Below are 20,338 nucleotides of genomic sequence, written 5' to 3' on the forward strand. Positions count from 1 at the left end.
AAAGAAAAACCAAGGGATACTACCTAACGATCAAAAGTAAAACAAAGAGAATCTTTTTGGTATTTTTAATCAGACTTTTCATCCCTCAGGAAAAGTGTCCAATAGATCCATCGTCGGGAAAAGTCTTTGGTTTTTTTTATTTTTATTTTATTTTATTTTATATGTTAGTCTTAAACTAAGCTAAAAGGTGAAAGAAAAAAATTATAAAATAATAATAACACTAAAAATTTCAATTCAAGGAGTATTCCCTCCACCCCACACTTAAATAAAGCATAGTCCCCGATGCTAAATAAATTCGAAAATAAAGTAAGGTGGAAAGAAAGAACTCCCTGTTAGTCGGAGTCTGCCTCATCAGGATGCCAACCAGCGGCGGCAATGTGCGCATCATCATCCCCAAAGGGTACCAAAGCCATTGGTCCCATATCGTCATCATCATCCGCATTATCAGATTCTTCGTCAGTGTTTTCATCCTCAGATGGATGAACGGGACTGCCTGGTGCTATGCCTAACATCTCCTTGGAAGAACTGGAGAGATCACTTCGCATTTGCGCGCGCTCCCATCTGACACCCCAAGCTTGCTCATAATAACATTGAGGGATTTGTAAAGATACCTGTTAAAATTTTCGTCCCTCTCATTCCTAGCAGCTTGGGTGAGCTTGGATGTGGGTTCTAGCATGGATGTGATGTCTAACAATGTTGTGGGTGCCTCCACTACCTCATCATAGCCAGGGTACTCTGGCACCCCACGAGAGAGCATTTATTGTGTTAAGGTGTTGCCGAAGAAAAACCTTTTTATCCTTCCTCCAAAACGGGTGCGGGCCATTTCCCTAAGCATGAGCTCACCCACATTTATGGGGCGCCCGGTCATCAAAAAGTAAATCACACACACTCGAGCTCGAGTGCACTCAGTATTATGTTCAACGGGCATTAATCTAGCTTGCACAAAATTTTGCCAAACCTTGGCCGTTTTGTTGAAGTCGAAACGGAGCATTTCAAGGTGAATATTTCCCTTAGTTCACGTCCATCTTGCATTTCAAGGTGAATATTGCCCTTAGTTCGTGTCCATCTTGCATTGGACGGTACAGGCCAGCGTGGGGCGCTGGACCTGGCGCTCAAACTTCTTTGCTTCTGTAAAGTGCGCCACAGCGAGCTCCCCACGCTGGCTGTGGCGCTCAACTTTCATTTCTGCAATTTTGTTCCGATTTCGCTCCAATTCGTGCCCTTTCGTCCCAAATTGCATCCGAATGATTCCTACACATAGAAATACCAAAATTTAGCACAAACAATCATATTAAACATCTCAAATCGTCGAGACGTGAACAAAATGTGAGGTGATATATATAAAAATATGCATTCATTAAGCCGATTATCATAATATTTTGGAAATTATGAAGGAAACTGCTAATGGAAATTAAATGAAAGTTGTTAATGAAATATTTTTCAGTGTTTTATTAATGGAGTGCATCTCCTCTTTATTCATGGATGAGTTTGGGTAGAAGAAAATCTAACAAGCTTGCTCGACCGGGTTCACTAGGTTGAGCGTCGGTCGCGCTCCCCGAGTTTGGGACGTGACAATTATTCTTATCTTGAAGGCCAGCTTCGTTGTCGATAGGTAGGGCCATTAATTGAGAGTTCGTCGTTTTTAACCTGAAATCAAAGACACTTCCAAGAGCAAGTGTAAAATAGTGTGTTTCACAGAGATTCGTATCAAATAACCACTATTATCCTTAGCCCCACGGTGGGCGCCAAACTGTTTACCCGAAAAACGGATAGAGTTGAATTTATACGCAGTTCTAAGGCTACATGGTATAAATTGGTACAAATCGGGAAAGATAAATAAGTGTGTATTGAAATTAGTTATAAAAGAAATGAATGCAAACCAGATGAACTAGTTGGCCTAAGCCTTCAAGTTTAATCAGCTCCAAATCGGGTAAGAACGATTGATAGAAGAAGCAATTTGACTAAAATACCAAAAGCCACCAAAGGATAGTATTGGCTCTGTTTTCTGTATATATTAGAATGAATGTGTGTATGTATCCGTCCCCTCTTACAAATAATAACCACTCTTAATATAGTGGGGGAATCCCATTTTGTGTATAATTAAAAATACATAGTGGAGATCCCATGATAGACTAATTAATTAACTTTTTCGTGATTTCCGCCGAGATTCTCTTCCCAAATGTGGCTATAGAGGCTCTTTTGTCCCTTGACTCGATCTCGATCTTGGCCGGTCTCGGTATGGGTCGGTCTCTGGGTCTCGAGCTCGATATTGACTCAAGCTCGATATTAATCGGTCTCTGGGTCTCGAGCTCGATATTGATTGGCCTCTGGGTCTCGAGCTCGATATTATGATGACAAACCTCGGTCCATCATGCTCCAATCTTGATTAATCACACGAAGGACAAACTCGATTTTGACCGTATACATATTTATATATTTATTTCAGCTGATTGCTTAATGAAAAAATTGAATAAACAGGCACAAGTCCACTGCTTCTCTGTACTTTATGTGGCTTCTCGTGTGCGTTGAAGTATGAGGTAACAATAGACTCAATTTGCACCCACAGAGTCATCCAAGGAGCCAAGCAGTAGGAGTATAATAATTATTTGAAGAGCAACAGTGTCTAATAATTAGACAAAAAATGTCAACAGTGTCTATTACATTATTTGAAGAGCAAAGGACTTAGTATATATTTAAATAAATCGATCCCATTTAAAAAGAAAACATAATTAGGAGTATAATAATTTTCTTGCATCTGGAACGACATTTTATTTGGCAAAGGTCGGTCACTAATCCTTTCATCATCTCCCGTTGTTGTTTAATACTACTTCATTCGTCCCAAACAGATGAGGGTGAACACATTCTTAGTCTTTTGTGTAAGTTCAGAGAATCAATTACAAAATTTTACACTAGTAAATCACAACTTTTATAAAGAAAAATACCTTGAAATGTTTGACAAAATACACTGACGAATAAACTTCGACCGTAATCTATCCAAACCGAATATTCCTTTTGTCCCAATTTATATAATTTAAAAAAAATAATACTTTTCTATATCTAGAAACAACTTAAATTTAAACTTGATAACCATATAAATATTTTTAATTTGTTTTAAATTACACTATTTCAAAAGTTTTTTTTTCTTTCCTAAATTTCGTGCCTAGTGAAACAGGTTACATAAAATGAGAGAGAGGGAGTAATAAATTACTGGAAGTGTCTTTTGGAGTGAGTGAAAGTGGAAGAGTCCCATGGTTATTTGATGGTGCCCTTTTGATTATGTAAGCGAAATTTGAGGTCCAAACATATACAACAACGTTCTGAAAGAGATGGATAATAATCTTTTGAAAGCGTATAAATTCTACTATTAAGCACTTGAGACTTGACATTCCACGTGCTAAAGGGTACGAGTCTTGAAATTATAAAGTAGGTCAATACTTTTGTCGACAAATTAAACGCTTTGATTTTCACAATAACGCTACGATTTTAATGTGATATAAACATTATAGAAACAGCTGCAATTAGTTGGCAGTCTTCAACCTAATGACATGTATAAACATAATTTGCATATGTAATTAAGGGGACACTGTGTCACCTAGGATCCTCTAAAACACATGGTAGAATTATTTAATCATACTCATGGATATGAGATAAGATATGCTACACATTTAAAACTTAATTAAACAGCTATTAGTTGTGTAACCAACTCCTCCCTTTAGCATTGACAAACATTTCTTCTCTTTCACACCTAATTAACTACTTTTCTCTAATGGTCAGATTCATGCTCTGAAGAATAAAGAATCTAATTATTGAAAGAGAACATTCTATATATTCAAAAACCGAAGCCAGGGTTTTTTATGGAGTTGGGGTTGCGGATCAGGGAAAAAAACTGGCCTTGGGGAACAATATTTATAATTCTTAGAGGAATTATAATATTGGCCTCATTTGTTTTAAAATTGATAGCTGATTTGGAATTTGCAACAACTATTTAAATAATAAAATCAATGTGTTATTATTTTGACTTCATAAAAAGGGGCTCCTAATTGTTGTTTCGTTCTCCAGTGACCCTATTTTCATATCTTAATTACCCGTTTTCAATTGCCCTTCGCTTGATTCAAATGCATGCTTAAACTAAAATAATCTCGTAACTTCTATTAATACTCCATCTGGTCCACAATAAGTGATTTTTGGCCCTTTTTGTGGTTCAAAATATCTGATTTTTTTAGATTTCAAGAATTAATTAATTGTTTTTTTCCCTATATTGCCCTTGGAGTAAATAGCGTTGGAGTATGTGTTAGAGCCCGTTTGGATGAGCTTGTTTTAAGTGACTTTTAAGCCAAAAGTTATAAGTTAGGAATTCTAGCTTTTGACTTATTTTTGTCATTTTAGCTTAAAAACAAAATGGCTTAAAAATATTTTAGCTTAAAAGCACTTTTTTACTTTATCCAAACATTACAAAATGGCTTAAAAGCTATTTTACCTTAAAAATACTTAAAATAAGCCAATCCAAACGGACTCTTAAAAGTGTGTAAATCACTTATTATGAACCGAAAGGAGTAATAACATTCTTTCCTCTCTTTTTTTCTTTATTTTTTGACCATCTCGCTTATTCCCAAAGTTGTACTGCGGTGGAAGTGCGTGATGTTGAATACTTACTCCTCCGTTCGCTTTTACAGACGTTGACATATATACTAAAAATAGATTTTTATTTTTACTTGTCACTTTACGCATATCAGGAGAAGATAAATTTTTTTTCCTGTTATACTCACAGTATTTATTGCTCATTTCAAATTATTTTCTCAAATCCAATAAAATATACATCAATTAATATGAGTATCATGATAAGTTATGCACTTCATTTATTATTTCTTAAGGGACGTGAAAAGTCAAAACGTGTCAAGTAAAACTGAAGAGAGGGAGTAATAAACATCAACAACTTTTTTTTTTTGACAAATAAAACAGGAAAAATTAAGGATTTTTCCTTGATTTTAAATATGCTCGTTATTTTATGTATACTTTACTTACACGGAAAGATCGACGAAGACAGATAGAGCTAGGATTTGAACCATATGGGGTCGAGATTATAATCTTTTTAAGTTACAAAGTTACTAAATTAATAATTTGTACATATTTATTAAATTTCTTAATATAAATATAGGGTTTGAACAAAAGCTACTGAATTCGGCCGAACCCGTAAACGACACTGTGGCTCCGCCCTGGACAAAGTTTAAAGAATAATATTGCAAGAGAAATAACTTATGTTTATAATGTTAGAGCTCCTCCTAAACTTAGGAATGTTGTGTGATTAATATAAGTTGTTAGTTTCCAAAAGAAAAAGGTCGACAAAAAATTATATCTTAATAGGAAATTATTCAGATTCTAGTGATCATGAGCAAAATTAAGTCTGGTTTGCTTTTTAACTATGTAAAAGGAATTAAGCAGATGAATTAGAGCCTTGCAGTTAACACTAACAAAGGTTTCTTTTTTGTTTTAAAGGTTAAAAAAGATTTATACTATACTGCCACATATTGTCAGTATCCTAGCTTATTGGTTTTGGCCCACGCCAGCATTAGCTTCCTTATTATTAACCATATGTTTCATGTGCAATACATATAATCAACTTTATTGTTTTCACATTTTTAATTTCACAATAATAACTGTTTTTTTGTAAAATAATCACATTTGTTTAGTGATGCGGCCAGCCAACTTTGAAAAAAACGTGAAAAAGAGATTTTTTTTTCCCCTTCTTATGATGAGATTTGACCTGTAGCAAAATGACATAGGGTGAATTTATTAGTGGGTAAACACCAACCTAGTGTTGCTTTAATTTGTATTGCTATAATTTCACTGTCAAAATAATAATATTTTCTATTAATCCTATCATTTTAGAAAAGTCAAACGCCGTTTTTATAATAGTTTAAAATATCTTTCTTATAAAAATATGACTAATACTAATACTTTTTGTTTAATATAAGCTGTAAATTTTATTTCAAGAAAATAAAATTATGATCTAAATTCAATTTAGACTATTGACTTATAATACATACCAGGTAACTTTTTGTAAAGAAGAAGTTTGATATGATTATCTAGAAAATAAAAATGCAACCTACCATAACCAATTAAATTTACTCTGATAATGTAAAATTTAATTTTACTGTTAGTATACATAATTTAAATTGATATTTAATCAATAAATATATAATTAGAATTTCCATATTGTGACACCTGGGTACACGCTGTACGGACTGTCACTATCGCAAAAGTCGCCATGAACGTGCCTTTAAATACTCAAAACCCCTTCACCAAAATCTCTCTAACAAAACCCTCCCTTTTAAATCAATTATTATTCGTGTTTAATCATTCTGTTCTTTTTTCATTTTTTCGGTACATTTTCCTCTCTTTACTAAACCAGAAAATCCTTGCCAAATATTCGAAGCATTCAAAAAATACTAATCCAACTACTAGTTAATTAAACACTTCGCCATATTTTTATTAGTGACTCATACTAGTTTGAGATTAAGGCGTAATTGATTGATTAATATGTCGCCAGCTGTCGCTGCTGTTGGACACCACCGTGTAGTACCATTAGCACCTACGGTTACGCCGGAGGCAGCTAGTCCGGTGGTGAAACCACCACCTCCGACCGTAGTGTCGGAGACATTTGCTAAGGACGCAATATTAGCGTGGTTCAGAGGGGAATTCGCAGCTGCAAATGCAACAATTGATGCGTTATGCAACCATATTACACAGCTTGAAGGCGGGAGATCATCGGAGTATGAATCGGTGTTCGCTGCCGTTCATCGCCGGCGGCTGAATTGGATCCCGATTCTTCAGATGCAAAAGTACTGTTCCATTACCGAGGTTACCGTTGAGCTACGGAAAGTCGCTGACAGAAAATTAAAGGAGAGAGAGGAGGAGGAGTTGACTGAAGCTAAACAGAGTGACGCAGAAGTGAACGGTTCTTTGGGTGACAAGGAAAGTAAGCATTCCGTAGAGAGCTCCGAAAATGCAGGAAGTGAAGTGGTGGATGAAGATGAATCACATGATTCTCCTGAAAGTGAGATCACTGATACAGGTAAGTAGTACGTAGTTTAATTATAGTTAGTGCAGTATTCAATAAAAACAGCAAATATTCAGAGCATAAATAATGTATTATTTTGGGGTCAATTGGTTTTGTGGTCCGTTATTAATATTTTTTTTTGTTTTAGCTTTATGTCAAATTTCATGAGAAATATTTATTTTTACAGGAAAGAGGTTAGAAATTAAATTACAAGAGATATTTACAAGATCAATTTCTTTGTTAAGTGTTGAACCAATTTTCCATTATTTCGATGAAAGAGTTCTACTCTTAATTAACGTCAAATCCATTTTTAAGAAATTGCAGATCTTAAGCAAAATTGGAGTTCTAAGCTTAATGAAAGTGTTGAATTTTAACTTTTGTTTTTATCCCATCCCACTTTTAGATAGTCAACAATGTTCAGCTTATCTTTGACTCTGGCTTTTGAAATTTAATTTCTACTCCATTAACGCTGCTATAATCTAATGTTTCACAAAATAAAATATGTTTGGTTCTAAGCCTGGATTAAAGAAAAACGGTTACTCTAAGTTGGCCGTCAGCTAAAATTAGTTTGATATAATAAATAACCGACCTAACTAATTTGGAATTGTATTATACTAGTAGTTTTCTTTTCCAACTGGAATTGTATTATAGTAGACTGATTGATTAAAGTTCTCATTTTTCTCAAGTCCTTTTCTCCTCTTGGAACGAAGGCAATTCGTAAGTGAAGCTAGTCAAATTCGTCAGAGATATTCAAATTTTAGATATTGATTTTTTAAAAAGGAAGCTTTGCTATTCCAGTCCTCTGTATTTTTCTGCCCTTTGTTATTGGGACTGAGAAGTATTGGATAAATGCTGTTAATTTCCCGAGGTTTTGATGGAACAAGTTTGAGACAACCGAGATGGGAAGAAATGAATGTTATAATTCAGTTGTTAGTCCCAGAATCAGAATAGCTCAGTGAGTTGTGTGGCAAATGCCCTCTGTGTGTGACAGTGTGAGGTTGGGCGGCTCTGTTAGCTATATCCTTACCTAGGTTTGGGACCAGGATCGGGTCACCAAAATTTTGACTTTATTTGGTGGTCTAAACCGTTTGATGCTTTTACGAACATCATGCTCTGTCTTGTTGGCTTCTTCTTTGCAGGTTGTCTGGTTAGGAAAGCTTGTTGACTAATGTGACAGCTAAATTCAATCTTTGAGATTCCATATTATAAAAAAAAGTGCTTCTAATAGAGTAGAATAAGTCCGTTAAAAATAGGGGCGACAGTCCTATGATAGTAATCGCAAATGAGGGCAGCAACTAAACTAATAAAGTAGCAATACTATATGCAGTTCAGTTGTCTGTCTCAGAATATCTTTTTGCTAGGAAAGTTACTTTATCTTGATACATTCTCAATGGCGAGTGGTGACGGCCATCTTTCTGTCGTATTTATTTCCAATGTAAATAGTTTTCATACTATTCCCAGAGAAATTTAATTCAGCTCAAGCAATCATATATGTGTGTTCGTCCTTTGGCTTAACTAATCATGTTTTACTCAGGCTACGATCATTCTAAATGTATACATGTATGTTTTCTTTCATTGTACAGGATCTGTAGAGCCTTCGGTAGAAAGTGTTGAATTCTGCTCAAACCATGAGAACTGTGAGGCAAGGCACGCCCACATCAAGATGACAAAGGGGTTTGTATCAAAGGAGCCAGTTAAAGGGCGTATGGTGAGTTTTCAATCGCAGTTAGTTTGCATGCTTTCTGTGAAGGATGGCATTCAGTTTTAAAGTTGATCCATAATGTGAAGGCCTTAAGCGTGCTTCCATAATCTGTGACTGGCAGGTGAATGTAGTAAGAGGTTTGAAGTTATTCGAAGACGTATTTACTCCAAATGAAATCTCGAAATTAAATGACTTTGTGAATGAACTTCGAGCTGCTGGCCAGAATGGTGATCTCTCAGGTGGATCCTGTGATTCATGACACTTTTATAGTTAGTGTTGTTTCCTTTTTGGGGCGAAGTTTGAGATAGTAAAGGACACCTCCTATACTTTTGCTCAAGCAGGTTTGGGAATTCATTTTCTTGTCTCGTTATAGCTGCCTTAGCTTACTATAATAGGCTTTTCCATGAATACTTTCTTCCTAGTGAAAATTTTCTCGGTACCTGAGATCTATGCTGATTACTATGTTGCCTCTATTGTGAACTGTACAATCATCAAAAGCTCAAATCAATCTTCTGTTTTGTAGCTTTTGTTGACGAGTTTTTACTGCTTGCATTTTAAGACATCATACTTCTTGAAAGGAAGTCATAAATGCTCTTTATTACTGTCTGATCTTTTAATCGGCATTCTTCAAAATCACCTGTTTATCTTGGATATCCTCCCTGAATTGCATGTGATTGCCTTATAGGTGAAACTTTTGTTTTATTCAACCAGCAAGTGAAGGGCAACAAAAGAGAGCTGATTCAGTTTGGCACCCCAATTTTCAGGCATATAAAAGAGGAGGCCACATATCAAAAGAGTAAGTGAAAGCTGTGTCTTAACGCATATCTATCGTTTGCTGCAATAAAACTTCTGAATGCTTCTCAACTTTATGACCCTCGACAATTCACTTCAAGCCTAACTGCGAGATGTCAACCTTCAGGTAACATTGAACCTATTCCAGCTCTTTTACAAGGTGTCATAGACCACTTGATTCAGTGGCATCTAATATCAGACAGTAGAAGACCTAACAGCTGCATCATCAACTTCTTTGATGAGGTTTGTGAAACATTTATGCAAGATTAATCTTAGCCTTTGTACATTTTGATTGGTAAAAACTGAAGCCTAAAAGCTTATTTCCTGGCTTATATGTAGGGAGAGTATTCACAGCCTTTCTTGAAACCACCTCATTTAGACCAGCCTGTGTCTACCCTTCTCCTCTCTGAATCGATGATGGCATTTGGTAGAACTCTTGTATGTGACAGTGATGGGAACTACAAAGGATCGTTCATGCTTTCTCTAAAAGAAGGGTATGCATCTTCACAAATCTGAGGGGGTTCACAATATAAAGCTTTCTCCATATATTTGTGGTCTCAGCGATCATAGAGTCGGTATCAATTTAGTAAGTCTGTGTTTACTCTGGTAAAGTAATGAGACTAAGAGATAATTCTGAACATGTCCTGCCTTAATCTATTATGCTGTATTTCAATTTTCCTCTTGTAGTAAATCTTTATTTCCGTTCTTCCATTTCTCAGATGAAAGAAGGGTCCATGCTAGTGGGGTTTGAGTCTGTTAGCAATCTACTTATCAAACAACTATTATCTCATGGTTGACATTCTACCTTTCTTTTTATATTTGGCAGGTCTCTTTTGGTCATGAGAGGGAATAGTGCTGATATGGCTAGGCATGCGCTGTGCTCATCTGCTAGCAAAAGAGTTGCTATTACATTCTTCAAAGTAAGAACAAAAATGGATAGCTTTTCCTCAGAAGTCCCTCCTCTGACTAGAGCAATGACCTTATGGCAACCTGGTGTCCCAACACAATATTCAACTGCAAATGGAGCAGCTAATGGTTATAAGATAATGGATGTGATTCCTAAATGGGGTTTCCTTGGAGCTCCAGCAGTTATGTTACCTCCTATTCGTCCAATGGTTCTGAACCCCAAAAGGATACCACATAATGGTACTGGTGTCTTTCTTCCATTATCAAGAAAACCTGTAAAACACCTTCCACCACGTGCCCAGAAAAGGCGGTTTCTTGAGTTACCTTCCCCAGGCGATTCGCCTAAATCAGAGAGCACTTCAGAAGCAAGTATGGATGTCTAGTGCCTGAATTATCAAGACACTCTACACCATAAGCGCTACAGTCAAAAGTAATCCGACATCCTTTTTTGCGTATGTACACGGAGCTCATGTGCTGAGTGTGTATCTTCTGTCTTTTTATACCTCCAAAGATTTTCCATCTCTTAGTTAGGTGTTGGGTGCTGTTCTTTTCCACTGATGCTAACCATAAGAGGCTTTACAGATATTCTGCTTAGTTGAGTGTGTATTAGCCTGTGCAGAAGGTTGAATTTTGTATTTAGCTTTTTGTTTTTCTCTCAATCTCTTCAAGGCCAGTAGAGGTTGATTTAAGGTAATTACATTTGGTTTCTCTTCTTTATTTACTCAGTACATTTTTGGGGTTATCGAGTGTTTACTGTTATCACATGCTTCTTCAATTGTATTTGATCTTAATTGGCTTGTTGAGCCTTGGTACGAACGAATCCAATTTCTCCATATCTAGTGAAATAGCATGTCTAGATACTTTGAAATTCATCAACTTTTTGTAAATGTCTAGGAAATTTGGTCTTAAACTCTTTCTGAAGCTCTGATTTAATATTACACGGTTTGATGACAAGAGTTTGGAGCTTACTATTGTTCATCTGGTGATTGAAACTATGGACTATGGTTTTTGTAAACTAATTAGTTATGATCTCTATATTGTCAGGATTCAGATATATACAAGATGGATGGAATACATAGAACTAATCTCCGGTTCATATACAACACAGAGTTGAAATGCAGTAACCGCAACCAGTAAACTGCATGTAGTGATCCTGGCTTAATATATTCAATATACAATATCGAAATATGTAAGAAATAATGTTCTAGAAGCAACTAAAAACTAAAGCTCTCTCAACGTTGGCGACTAAATAACCATAAGTATAGGCATCAGATATTCTTTTAAGATACATTTTCTACAATGTACAACTGCAACACCGATAAAATCCATCCAGGCCTGTTAAGTTGCTCTTCGTTTAGTCGATCTTTAACTTGTAGGACAAGTAAGCAAGATCCCAATGTTATATCGGAAAGTATCAAACATCATGCTTATGTAGTCAAATGCCATAGTGTACTTCTTTGGGTTGGATAGTTAAAGCTCATCTTTCCACGAAGTTGTCTGATAACATTCCTCATCCCAGTAATAAGGAAACTTCAATTTGGCAGCCGTGTGTGGCATCGACCAGTCATCATACATAAACCTGAAAATAAGTGCAAGAAAACAAATTTCTGCTAAGTAACAATCAAAGGCTGGCATAAGATGGACTTATAGCAAAATTTTATTTGCACACAGTCAGGAAAGATGAGTAGCATCAATACTGAAACATTCTGTCCTTGGTCGTAAACTAGACATGTTTGTATTTTCAGAAAAGCACTTGCAAGAATTTACACATTTAGTACATCATGAACTTAGAACCACAAGTTGCTTTCAAATTCACAAAAAAGGCTGACCTCCAAGTCTTGACAAATTTTTGCTTTCAATATATTCTTTTATTTTTTTTATTCAAAGTCATTTAATCTCCCCTATAAAACAAAAACCTCCCTCCCTCTCTCTTTTTTCGAGTAATAGTAGTGTATTATTAATATGGCACCACGGAGGTTCCCTCCCTCCCTCTCTTTTGTTTATTATTTTTCTCGAAGAAGGGTTACAAGTGTGTAGATCTTGATGAGAATGACAAATTTGTATTAATTATGGTGAAGCAACACAACCTGCAACATAGGGGTAACTGCACCAGAAAAACTCACAACTCATGTCTAATGTGGTCCAAGTACTGGTCCTTGTCAGCAGATGAAATTTATATGTAGTCTCTTTCACCATGGGGATAACATAGAAACAAAAGTATGAAATGAAAAGGTTAATGAAACATATTAAGCATGGATGAATTGATGTCATATGATTATCTGTGAAATGGTGGGTTGGAAGTTAATATTTAGCATAGTTTACTTACACCTTCACTGGAGGACGCGAGATAACAACTAAAACTTGTAGATCTTCATGCTCACCAGTGTTCCATACCTGTAATGACAAAAAGTAAAAGTATGTTTCCAGTCATAAATATGGAATTAAGAAGTTGTAATTCGTTGATGTATGGGCTCTGTTGGGTTTTGTGATTTGCAGTCATATGTGCATAGAGATGGAACCTATTTAAGAAGTTGTAATTCACTTGACATATGATCTCTGTTGGGATTTGCGACTGCAAGATGCAGCACTGGCATAGGACTTTAGACAAGCTACACTAACAACTTAGTCCTCATAGAAGATAGATTATTTGAAGGGATGCAAGTAGAATTCCAAAAGGGAACTTGGCTTTTCCCATGATTGTTCAACGGTGAGAACCAGACCCATTATCAGATATATTGCCATAAGCAGAGCGCGAGAACTTCCAAGGTAAGGGAAGAAAAGCAGGTATATTTGCCATGAAGTAGATAGAACATATCTCACACAAAAACAAATCATGACTTGCAGACCAAGAGTTTCCTAGAAACCTGGTAAAATATTAACTGATCCTTTCCATAATTAATTTGTTACCTGATAGATGACGATTCAAAACATAAAAATTAGAAATCTTTGTGGGTATTTGTTTCTATAAAACTAACTGCAACATTAATAAATGCACCAACTAGGAGTTTCTTCGGCAGATCAAGTTATTGAACTCCTATTCACATCTTGCAGTACTAATTTTGAACTCAGGTAAGATAAAGAAAAATGGAGAACAAGGCAGACAGCCTACCTGGTGAACATCATTAACAGGGATATGGAAGGTGCTATTAGGGAATATATGGAACTCCTGCGGGTTCCCCGGGTACTTTGAATGTGAACTAGGAGTGAGATATAGAATGCCTTGACCCTTCAAGACGACGAAAATTTCTTCACATGAGTGCCTGTGTATTGGTGTGCGAGATCCTGGGGCAAATGTTTGAAGCCACACTTCTATCTATACATAAAACCATAGTGATGAAACCCAAGTAAATAGCGGCAATTTGAAACCGAATAGCCAATATTCACAATCAATCAACTTCATTTCAATCAAATTAGTTAGGATAGGCTATATGAATCCATTTTATCTACGTTCTATCCAGGTCAGTGAATAGTTTCAACAAGTCAATATTCCCTCCGTTCTAATTTGTTTGACATTATTTTCTTATTAGTCCGTTCCAAAAAGATTCTATATTTGGAAACAATTAACTTTAAAATTTTCATTTTAAGCTTAATGAAAAGCTTTTGTAGACAAAAAAATTTTATGGAATGTCTGTGACCATAAGTTTCAAAATTTTCATTTTATTTCTTAAAGTGCCGATTCAAACTATACCAAACAAATTGGAACTGAGGGAGCACTAAGCAACTGCAAGCAGAACAGCAAAGTAGACTGAATTCTAGAATGAGTAGTTGGAAAAAGAACCTCTTTCATGCCGTGCAAGACTGAACCTGCAATTGTAGTGTGAGATAAACCGGACCTCCCATAGTTTTCCTGTGGAAGCTCGCTGATATTCCTCACAAGTGGTAATCCTACATAACAATTAAAAATTTGGCTTCTAAACTTTAATCAGGATAGGAAATTTTTGCTCATAATAACATCCAAATGTAGACTGATCACACTCATTTCATTTATTTACAGTTCTAAATTCCCAAATAATGTGAAATAATTCAGCATATCAACAACTTTTGGTATTTCAGTCAGCCTTTAAGCTCTGCAAATCATATTTCTATATTACTAAAGGAATTTGCCCAACTTTAAACGGATGCAGGATTTTAAATTAGTAAGAACAGAATATAACAGCGTCCACTACTCCTCTGTGATAATGGTGCGTACCTACAATAACTACACCTAAATTTTCAAAATTTTCTCATAAACACAGAGGAAATGATGAGAAGACATGCCGTTAATTGAGCATTGAGAAGCTTCAGCAGTCGCGAACAACAAAACAGCTACCACTACGAGAACATGGCGAGCCATTCTCAAACTGTCAATCTGCAAACTGGAAACTCCACTCTCATCACCTTGCCGGTCGTTTGGAGAAAACGTCGAGAAAGATCCAGTAGAAAAGGGTAAAAATGACACCAGGTAGCCACTCGCGCCGTTATTTAGAAATTAGCCAGTTTCAGGATAAAAATAAACATCGGCTAATCTCTAAATAGCCTGAGAATGGCTATCCGTGCACTTGCCCCAACAAAAGGTGCGCAATGGGCCGCTTGACGAGTCATGGGCTTTTTAAAACTCAAAAGAAGATATTGATTCTTTAAGTATTTTTAAAAATAATAAATCTTACATCCATTTAGAAATTATATTATATTAATATATTAAATCACAAAATTTTTAAAAATATTTTATATCCTAAGGTAATAGTCATATAAAATGGGTAGAAGAATTACTTTATACAACATTTGAATTGACTTTATTAACTAACACAAGAAAATAAAAATTATAGAATTGTGAGTATTATTATTATTAAAATGATAAGAACTAAATTTTGTACATATTAATAATTCAAGTAGTGAAACTGAGAAAATACCATAAAGTAATATCGATCACGGGAATATAAAATAATAGAAAGTTGTCAACGTCTTAGGTGAATGATAGTTTACTTTACACAGAGCTTCTTCATCTATCTAATGCGTAATATACTGTTTTTTTCCTTTTCAAGAATAATTTTGCATTGACATCACAAACAACGAATCACCGGTAATGAGTAGGGATTTCGATTGATATTTAAAAACCGATCAAACCTTATCGTACCGTGCTGAATCGATTTTTAGATTTTTTTAAATAAAATTATAAGTTTTAATATAAATCTATAACCGTACCGATAATTACAGTAGGCCTTTTATTTTATGAAAATAAACCGAAAAAATATTGAACCGTACCGAGTAAATTTACATATCAAAAATATATTTATATATTAATTTTAAAAATAATAAAGTATTAAATTTTTCCTTGGTGTTGGGATTATGAAAACAGTTACAAGTCAACAATAATTAAACTCAAAATCCTAATTCTCAAACCTACTGTGTTACTCCTACTGAAACTAAATTATTTCCAACATAACTAGCAAGCTAAGACACAAGGTATTGTAGCGATTATGAGTAGCAAATAAATATGTTTCCTTTCATACGACTTAGATTTACCTTTTTGAATATTCAATCTTCTATAGATTTTATTCTTGAGTCTCAGTCCGAGCTTCGTTAATATCTTTTCACTCGTGTGATTTATATTTTCTTTGTATTAATTTGCGTAGTTTCTTTTACGCCGCTGTAAAATAGGTGATGGATCTATACTCCAGCCATCTTTCATATTTTCTTAATTTATCACCCTTTCAAATGTAAAAATATAAAAATGTCAAAAACGTTTTGCTAAGTACTATAAAAATACATATGTTATTATATTCTACTCCGACTAATGACTTTTACATGACATTTTAAAAAAATATCGAAAATTAACCGACTCATACCAATACCGAAGAGAAACCGATATGATTGAAACGGTTTCGAAAAGTTCAATTTTTGTTATACATAATAGAATAACGAAAAATTGGTGTGGTATGAATTTTTACACTCCTAATAATGAGTAAACTTGTGTATGAGATATTTTTAACAAGTGATATTCGAACTAAGCGCGCACCTTAACTATTTCACCAAATACATCGAATCTCTTGGCGTTGCCCCGGTCCTCCTTCGATTCTTACGATATTAAGCAAGAAAAAAGAGATATTCATGTATCTTCGCATATGCAGTTCTGCTGTTATGGATCTCCCTCTGGCATATCAGTTTCCTTTATTGTGATTTTAATGCGGAAAAATGTAAAACAATAAGTAGCACAACAGTTACAAGGTGATTGGACTGATCATATTTAATTTGTACTAGTACTTCTGCAATCTTTACATGTTTTGATCTACAGAGTTTGATCAGCTCATCATATTGAGGCAGAACAGATGTTACTGAGAGTGAGAAGTAAGCTGCCTGGAAGATTTGACATAGATTCTAACTAGGGGTGGCAAACGGGCGGGGCGGGTCGAAAACGAGTAATTCAAAAATATATAAATTATCCGACCCGACCCGCATTTGAGACGGATAAAAAACGGGTTATCCGACGGATAATATATATCCATATTATCCATGACTTCTTGAATATGATCAGTTATGGGAGAATTCCTACTCTCTCAAACTTGAGGTACCCCCAACTTGAGGTTTTACAAATGTAAAAGTTAAACACATTAGTTATCCATTTTCTAAGTGGATAATATAGTTCTTATCCATATTCAACCCGTTTTTAAAAAGTTCATTATCCAACCCATTTTTTAATGGATAATATGGGTGAATAATTATTTTCTTTTAACTATTTTGCCACCTCTAATTCTAACTATGGTTGAAGCCTCTTATCTTGAAGGGCGGGTGACTATCTCTTTGAAGAAGAACGAACTTTCTTTCTATACACGACTTGATGTACGAAACAGCATATTTACAAATTTAAGGAGAGTAAGAAACGCCTGCATAAAATTGTAAGTGAGATGCTAAACTTGCAGATATATGTGCTTCATAGTATGAACTCTGCCGCCCATTGATCTGACATTTCCCCTGCCAGTGAACCTAACGAAGAAGAGGAATGTTCACAGTTAAATTGTGAGGGCATAAACCCTGGCAAACTGGAAGTATCCAATATCCAGTATGTAGATAACTGGAAGTGAAGAAGATGCAAGTGATGAATCTTTCAGACAGAAGAAAAGAACAGGCCAACCTACGAAAAAGCTCACAGTTTTCTGCAGTATAGGTGATCGATGATGGTGTTCTCAACTAGTCCTTCTGAGAGCAGGCTATATACAAGCGTCATATTGTTCTTTTTTCAATCTGATAAAGAGTAGAAAGACTGAAACTGCAAGTTTGCAAATCGGGAGAATTTTGGCCCCAGATGCATCCCTTAACCATGTTTTGATCTTAGCTTTCTATGTTGTACCTAGCAGTTCTCTTTCTATAAAAGCCAGCCCGGTGCACTAAGCTCCCGCTATGCGCGGAGTCCGTGGAAGGACCAGGCTACAAGAGTCTATTGTATGCAACTTTACCCTACAATTCTGCAAGAGACTATTTTCACGACTCAAACCGGTGATCTCCTAGTCACATGTGGCAATAACGTTACCAGTTACGCCAAGGCTCCCCTTCAAGGGGTTCTCTTTCTATGCTCCTTGCAAACACAGGCCAAGTTACATATTTTGCTTCAGTATTTTTAAGAATATCATTATTCAGGACTGAGTTTTACCATCCACTTGACTAGTGTATTCCAAGATTTGGGTTTTCCTACCAAAAACCATAACAACATTTTCGGTTGAGAAGAGTTCACAGCCTCTATTTCTGATCTGTCCAAAACAAGGGGTCGACTATATCAATCCTCACTAACCATGACCATATAAACTCATCTCAGAGACTACTATTATACAAAATAAAAATAAGCTCTTCCAACGATTCAAGAATATTGTAAAAGTGGAACCGCCACATTTGGAGACAAACTATGCAATTGTGAAAGATGTTCTACTAGAAAACTATGCTAACAAATAACATGACTGTGAAAACTGCACCAACAGAACACAATAAAAAAAAAAAAACTGCTACGTCCACTACCTCATTTAGTGTTACTAGTTGCGGCCTTCTTGTTGGAGTTGGCAAGAACAGCGCTAGAGGGTATAGTGTCATCCATAACTTTGGGGCTGGTAAAGCTGAAATCTGAAACTGATAAATCGCTAAACTCAGGATTTTGCTGAAGAAAAGTGCCCAACTCAGTAGAAGATCTTACTCTTTTCCCTGAAGGAGTAACATAATAAATATCCATTTTAGAGTAATCTCTCCTCAGGGTCATATTTTTCTTAAACCCATTTGGGGTTTTGGGCGTATTGGGCTTGTCAATAACCCAAGTTCGAGATGAATCGTACTCAATATCTGCTGGATCCTCACAAGAAACATTAGGCTTTTTGTTGCAGAAAAAGGGTTCTTCAATAAATTTACTTCTGATTTCTTCAAACTCTTCTTGTGTTGAAATCATTCTCCATTTGAAGCATTTTCCACATTGTGCTGCCCATATGCTTACCGATGGATTCGACGGCTGTCACAAAATAAAAAAATTTAACATAAATTTAGCAATTCGATTCACCTTAAAAAAATGCAAAGATAATGGTGAAATCCCAGATCTCTGTTTATGAAAATTTTCCAGCAAAACCCAGAAGCACCCGTGTACTTTTTACTATTCCAAAATAGTAAATCGACAGAGATATTGATAAGAAATTTACCTTGGGGGGTTTTGGAGAGTCTTTCACCATTTTTGAGTGTAGTCAAAACGACAAGCCACAGTTACCCTCTGGTAGTGGAGACTGCTTTGTTTCTTTTTTAAGTTACACAAAAAAGGTCAGACGGATACGGCTAAAAAATAAAAAAACAATAGCAAAAGGACAAAAGTATGGAAATTAGAGCATAGGGCCCTCAGTAGTTTAGGAATAATGTAATTTAACCCCCTCTAGTTTTAATCGATGAAATAATTCAATATACACTAATAGTCTGCTTGACCAAGCTTCTCCAAATATTTTTTCGAAGTTAAAGAATTTGGCCAAACCTTGAAAAGAAAAAAAAGTAGAAGAAGAAGCAATTTTGGAGAGAAAAAGTAATTTTTTCCAAAAATATTTTTGAGAAAAATATATTTAGAATCACTTTTCAAAAGTTTGGTCAAATACTGATTGTTGTTCAAAAGTATTTTTCAAATTAATTAACCAAACAAAACTGTATCTCAAAATAAGATAGTTCTAGTAGCTTGGTCAAACAAACTATAACTCTTGACCATTTGAATAAAAGAAGTAATTCTGTTAAAATATCTAATATTTTATTCTCAAAAATTTTCATTCAAAATAAAATTTCTTGAGAGATATGATGCAAAACAACAACAAAAATTAATGGGATAAAGTGATATAGCTTTGTTGTGCTAGTAAATGTGTCTCAAAAGTCAAAACACATGCTAAGTAGAAGCTCCCACTGTCCTTATTTATGTGCTACTTTTTATTTCTTAGAGAATTATTTTAACTAATTTTTAAAGTTAAATTAGATTAGATCAATTTAATATTTTAAAAATTAAATTTTAGATATTCAAAGATTATACAAAATGTATACGTTGTAATTTTTCTCGTGTCAATATGATAAAAGATATATTTTAAAATATTTATCAAAATACACCTAATTTAAATCTCGAGAAACGAAAAGATACCACATAAATTGGAGCAAAGGAATAATCTCATAAAATGAAAGAAAGGAGGGAGATTAGGTGAAAGAAAAAATGATACTATATTCTTGGTGGGGTTTGGAATTTGGATTAATTTTTTGCATTGTGTTAAGATTAAGCTGTTTTTTTCCCTTAAAACAAATGCCACCTTAGCTTTGTTACCAAACAAAGTTTGTTGCCTCCTTGCAGTGAGTGCAATGATGGAAATCATTTGGATCGCAGTGATGATGGCGAAACAAGGTATTTAAATTTAAAAGAA

General features: G+C 35.1%; 3 protein-coding genes across 4 annotated transcripts; 1 reads left to right on the forward strand and 2 right to left on the reverse strand.

The window, feature by feature from the left end:
• The first annotated feature begins 6,314 nt into the window (after positions 1–6,314).
• On the forward strand, positions 6,315–11,290 carry LOC104101431 (RNA demethylase ALKBH10B-like). Its single transcript, XM_009608872.4, has 7 exons — positions 6,315–7,072; positions 8,641–8,765; positions 8,881–8,998; positions 9,445–9,555; positions 9,679–9,794; positions 9,891–10,045; positions 10,378–11,290. The coding sequence occupies exons 1-7, from the start codon at positions 6,538–6,540 to the stop codon at positions 10,838–10,840; spliced, it is 1,623 nt and encodes a 540-aa protein (XP_009607167.1). The 5' UTR covers positions 6,315–6,537; the 3' UTR covers positions 10,841–11,290.
• Positions 11,291–11,511: 221 nt separating this feature from the next.
• On the reverse strand, positions 11,512–14,880 carry LOC104101432 (auxin-binding protein T85). Its single transcript, XM_009608873.4, has 5 exons — positions 14,715–14,880; positions 14,236–14,342; positions 13,567–13,770; positions 12,784–12,851; positions 11,512–12,036 (listed from the first exon to the last, which is right to left on the reverse strand). Exons 1-5 carry the CDS (start codon positions 14,788–14,790, stop codon positions 11,928–11,930), a joined length of 564 nt encoding a protein of 187 aa, XP_009607168.1. The 5' UTR covers positions 14,791–14,880; the 3' UTR covers positions 11,512–11,927.
• A 2,353-nt stretch (positions 14,881–17,233) lies between these two features.
• Positions 17,234–19,219, reverse strand: LOC104101433 (methyl-CpG-binding domain-containing protein 4-like). 2 transcript variants are annotated; one of them, XM_009608875.4, is made up of 3 exons: positions 19,103–19,219; positions 18,441–18,918; positions 17,234–17,417 (listed from the first exon to the last, which is right to left on the reverse strand). In XM_009608875.4, the coding sequence occupies exons 1-2, from the start codon at positions 19,130–19,132 to the stop codon at positions 18,442–18,444; spliced, it is 507 nt and encodes a 168-aa protein (XP_009607170.1). In that variant the 5' UTR covers positions 19,133–19,219; the 3' UTR covers positions 17,234–17,417; position 18,441. The 2 variants fall into 2 exon arrangements, with proteins under 2 accessions (XP_009607170.1, XP_009607169.1); XM_009608874.4 differs by lacking the exon at positions 17,234–17,417 and having other exon boundaries at positions 18,253–18,918.
• Positions 19,220–20,338: the final 1,119 nt, after the last annotated feature.

The sequence above is a fragment of the Nicotiana tomentosiformis genome, chromosome 6 (genome assembly GCF_000390325.3).
Source record: "Nicotiana tomentosiformis chromosome 6, ASM39032v3, whole genome shotgun sequence".
In the NCBI taxonomy this organism is placed as follows: domain Eukaryota; kingdom Viridiplantae; phylum Streptophyta; class Magnoliopsida; order Solanales; family Solanaceae; genus Nicotiana; species Nicotiana tomentosiformis.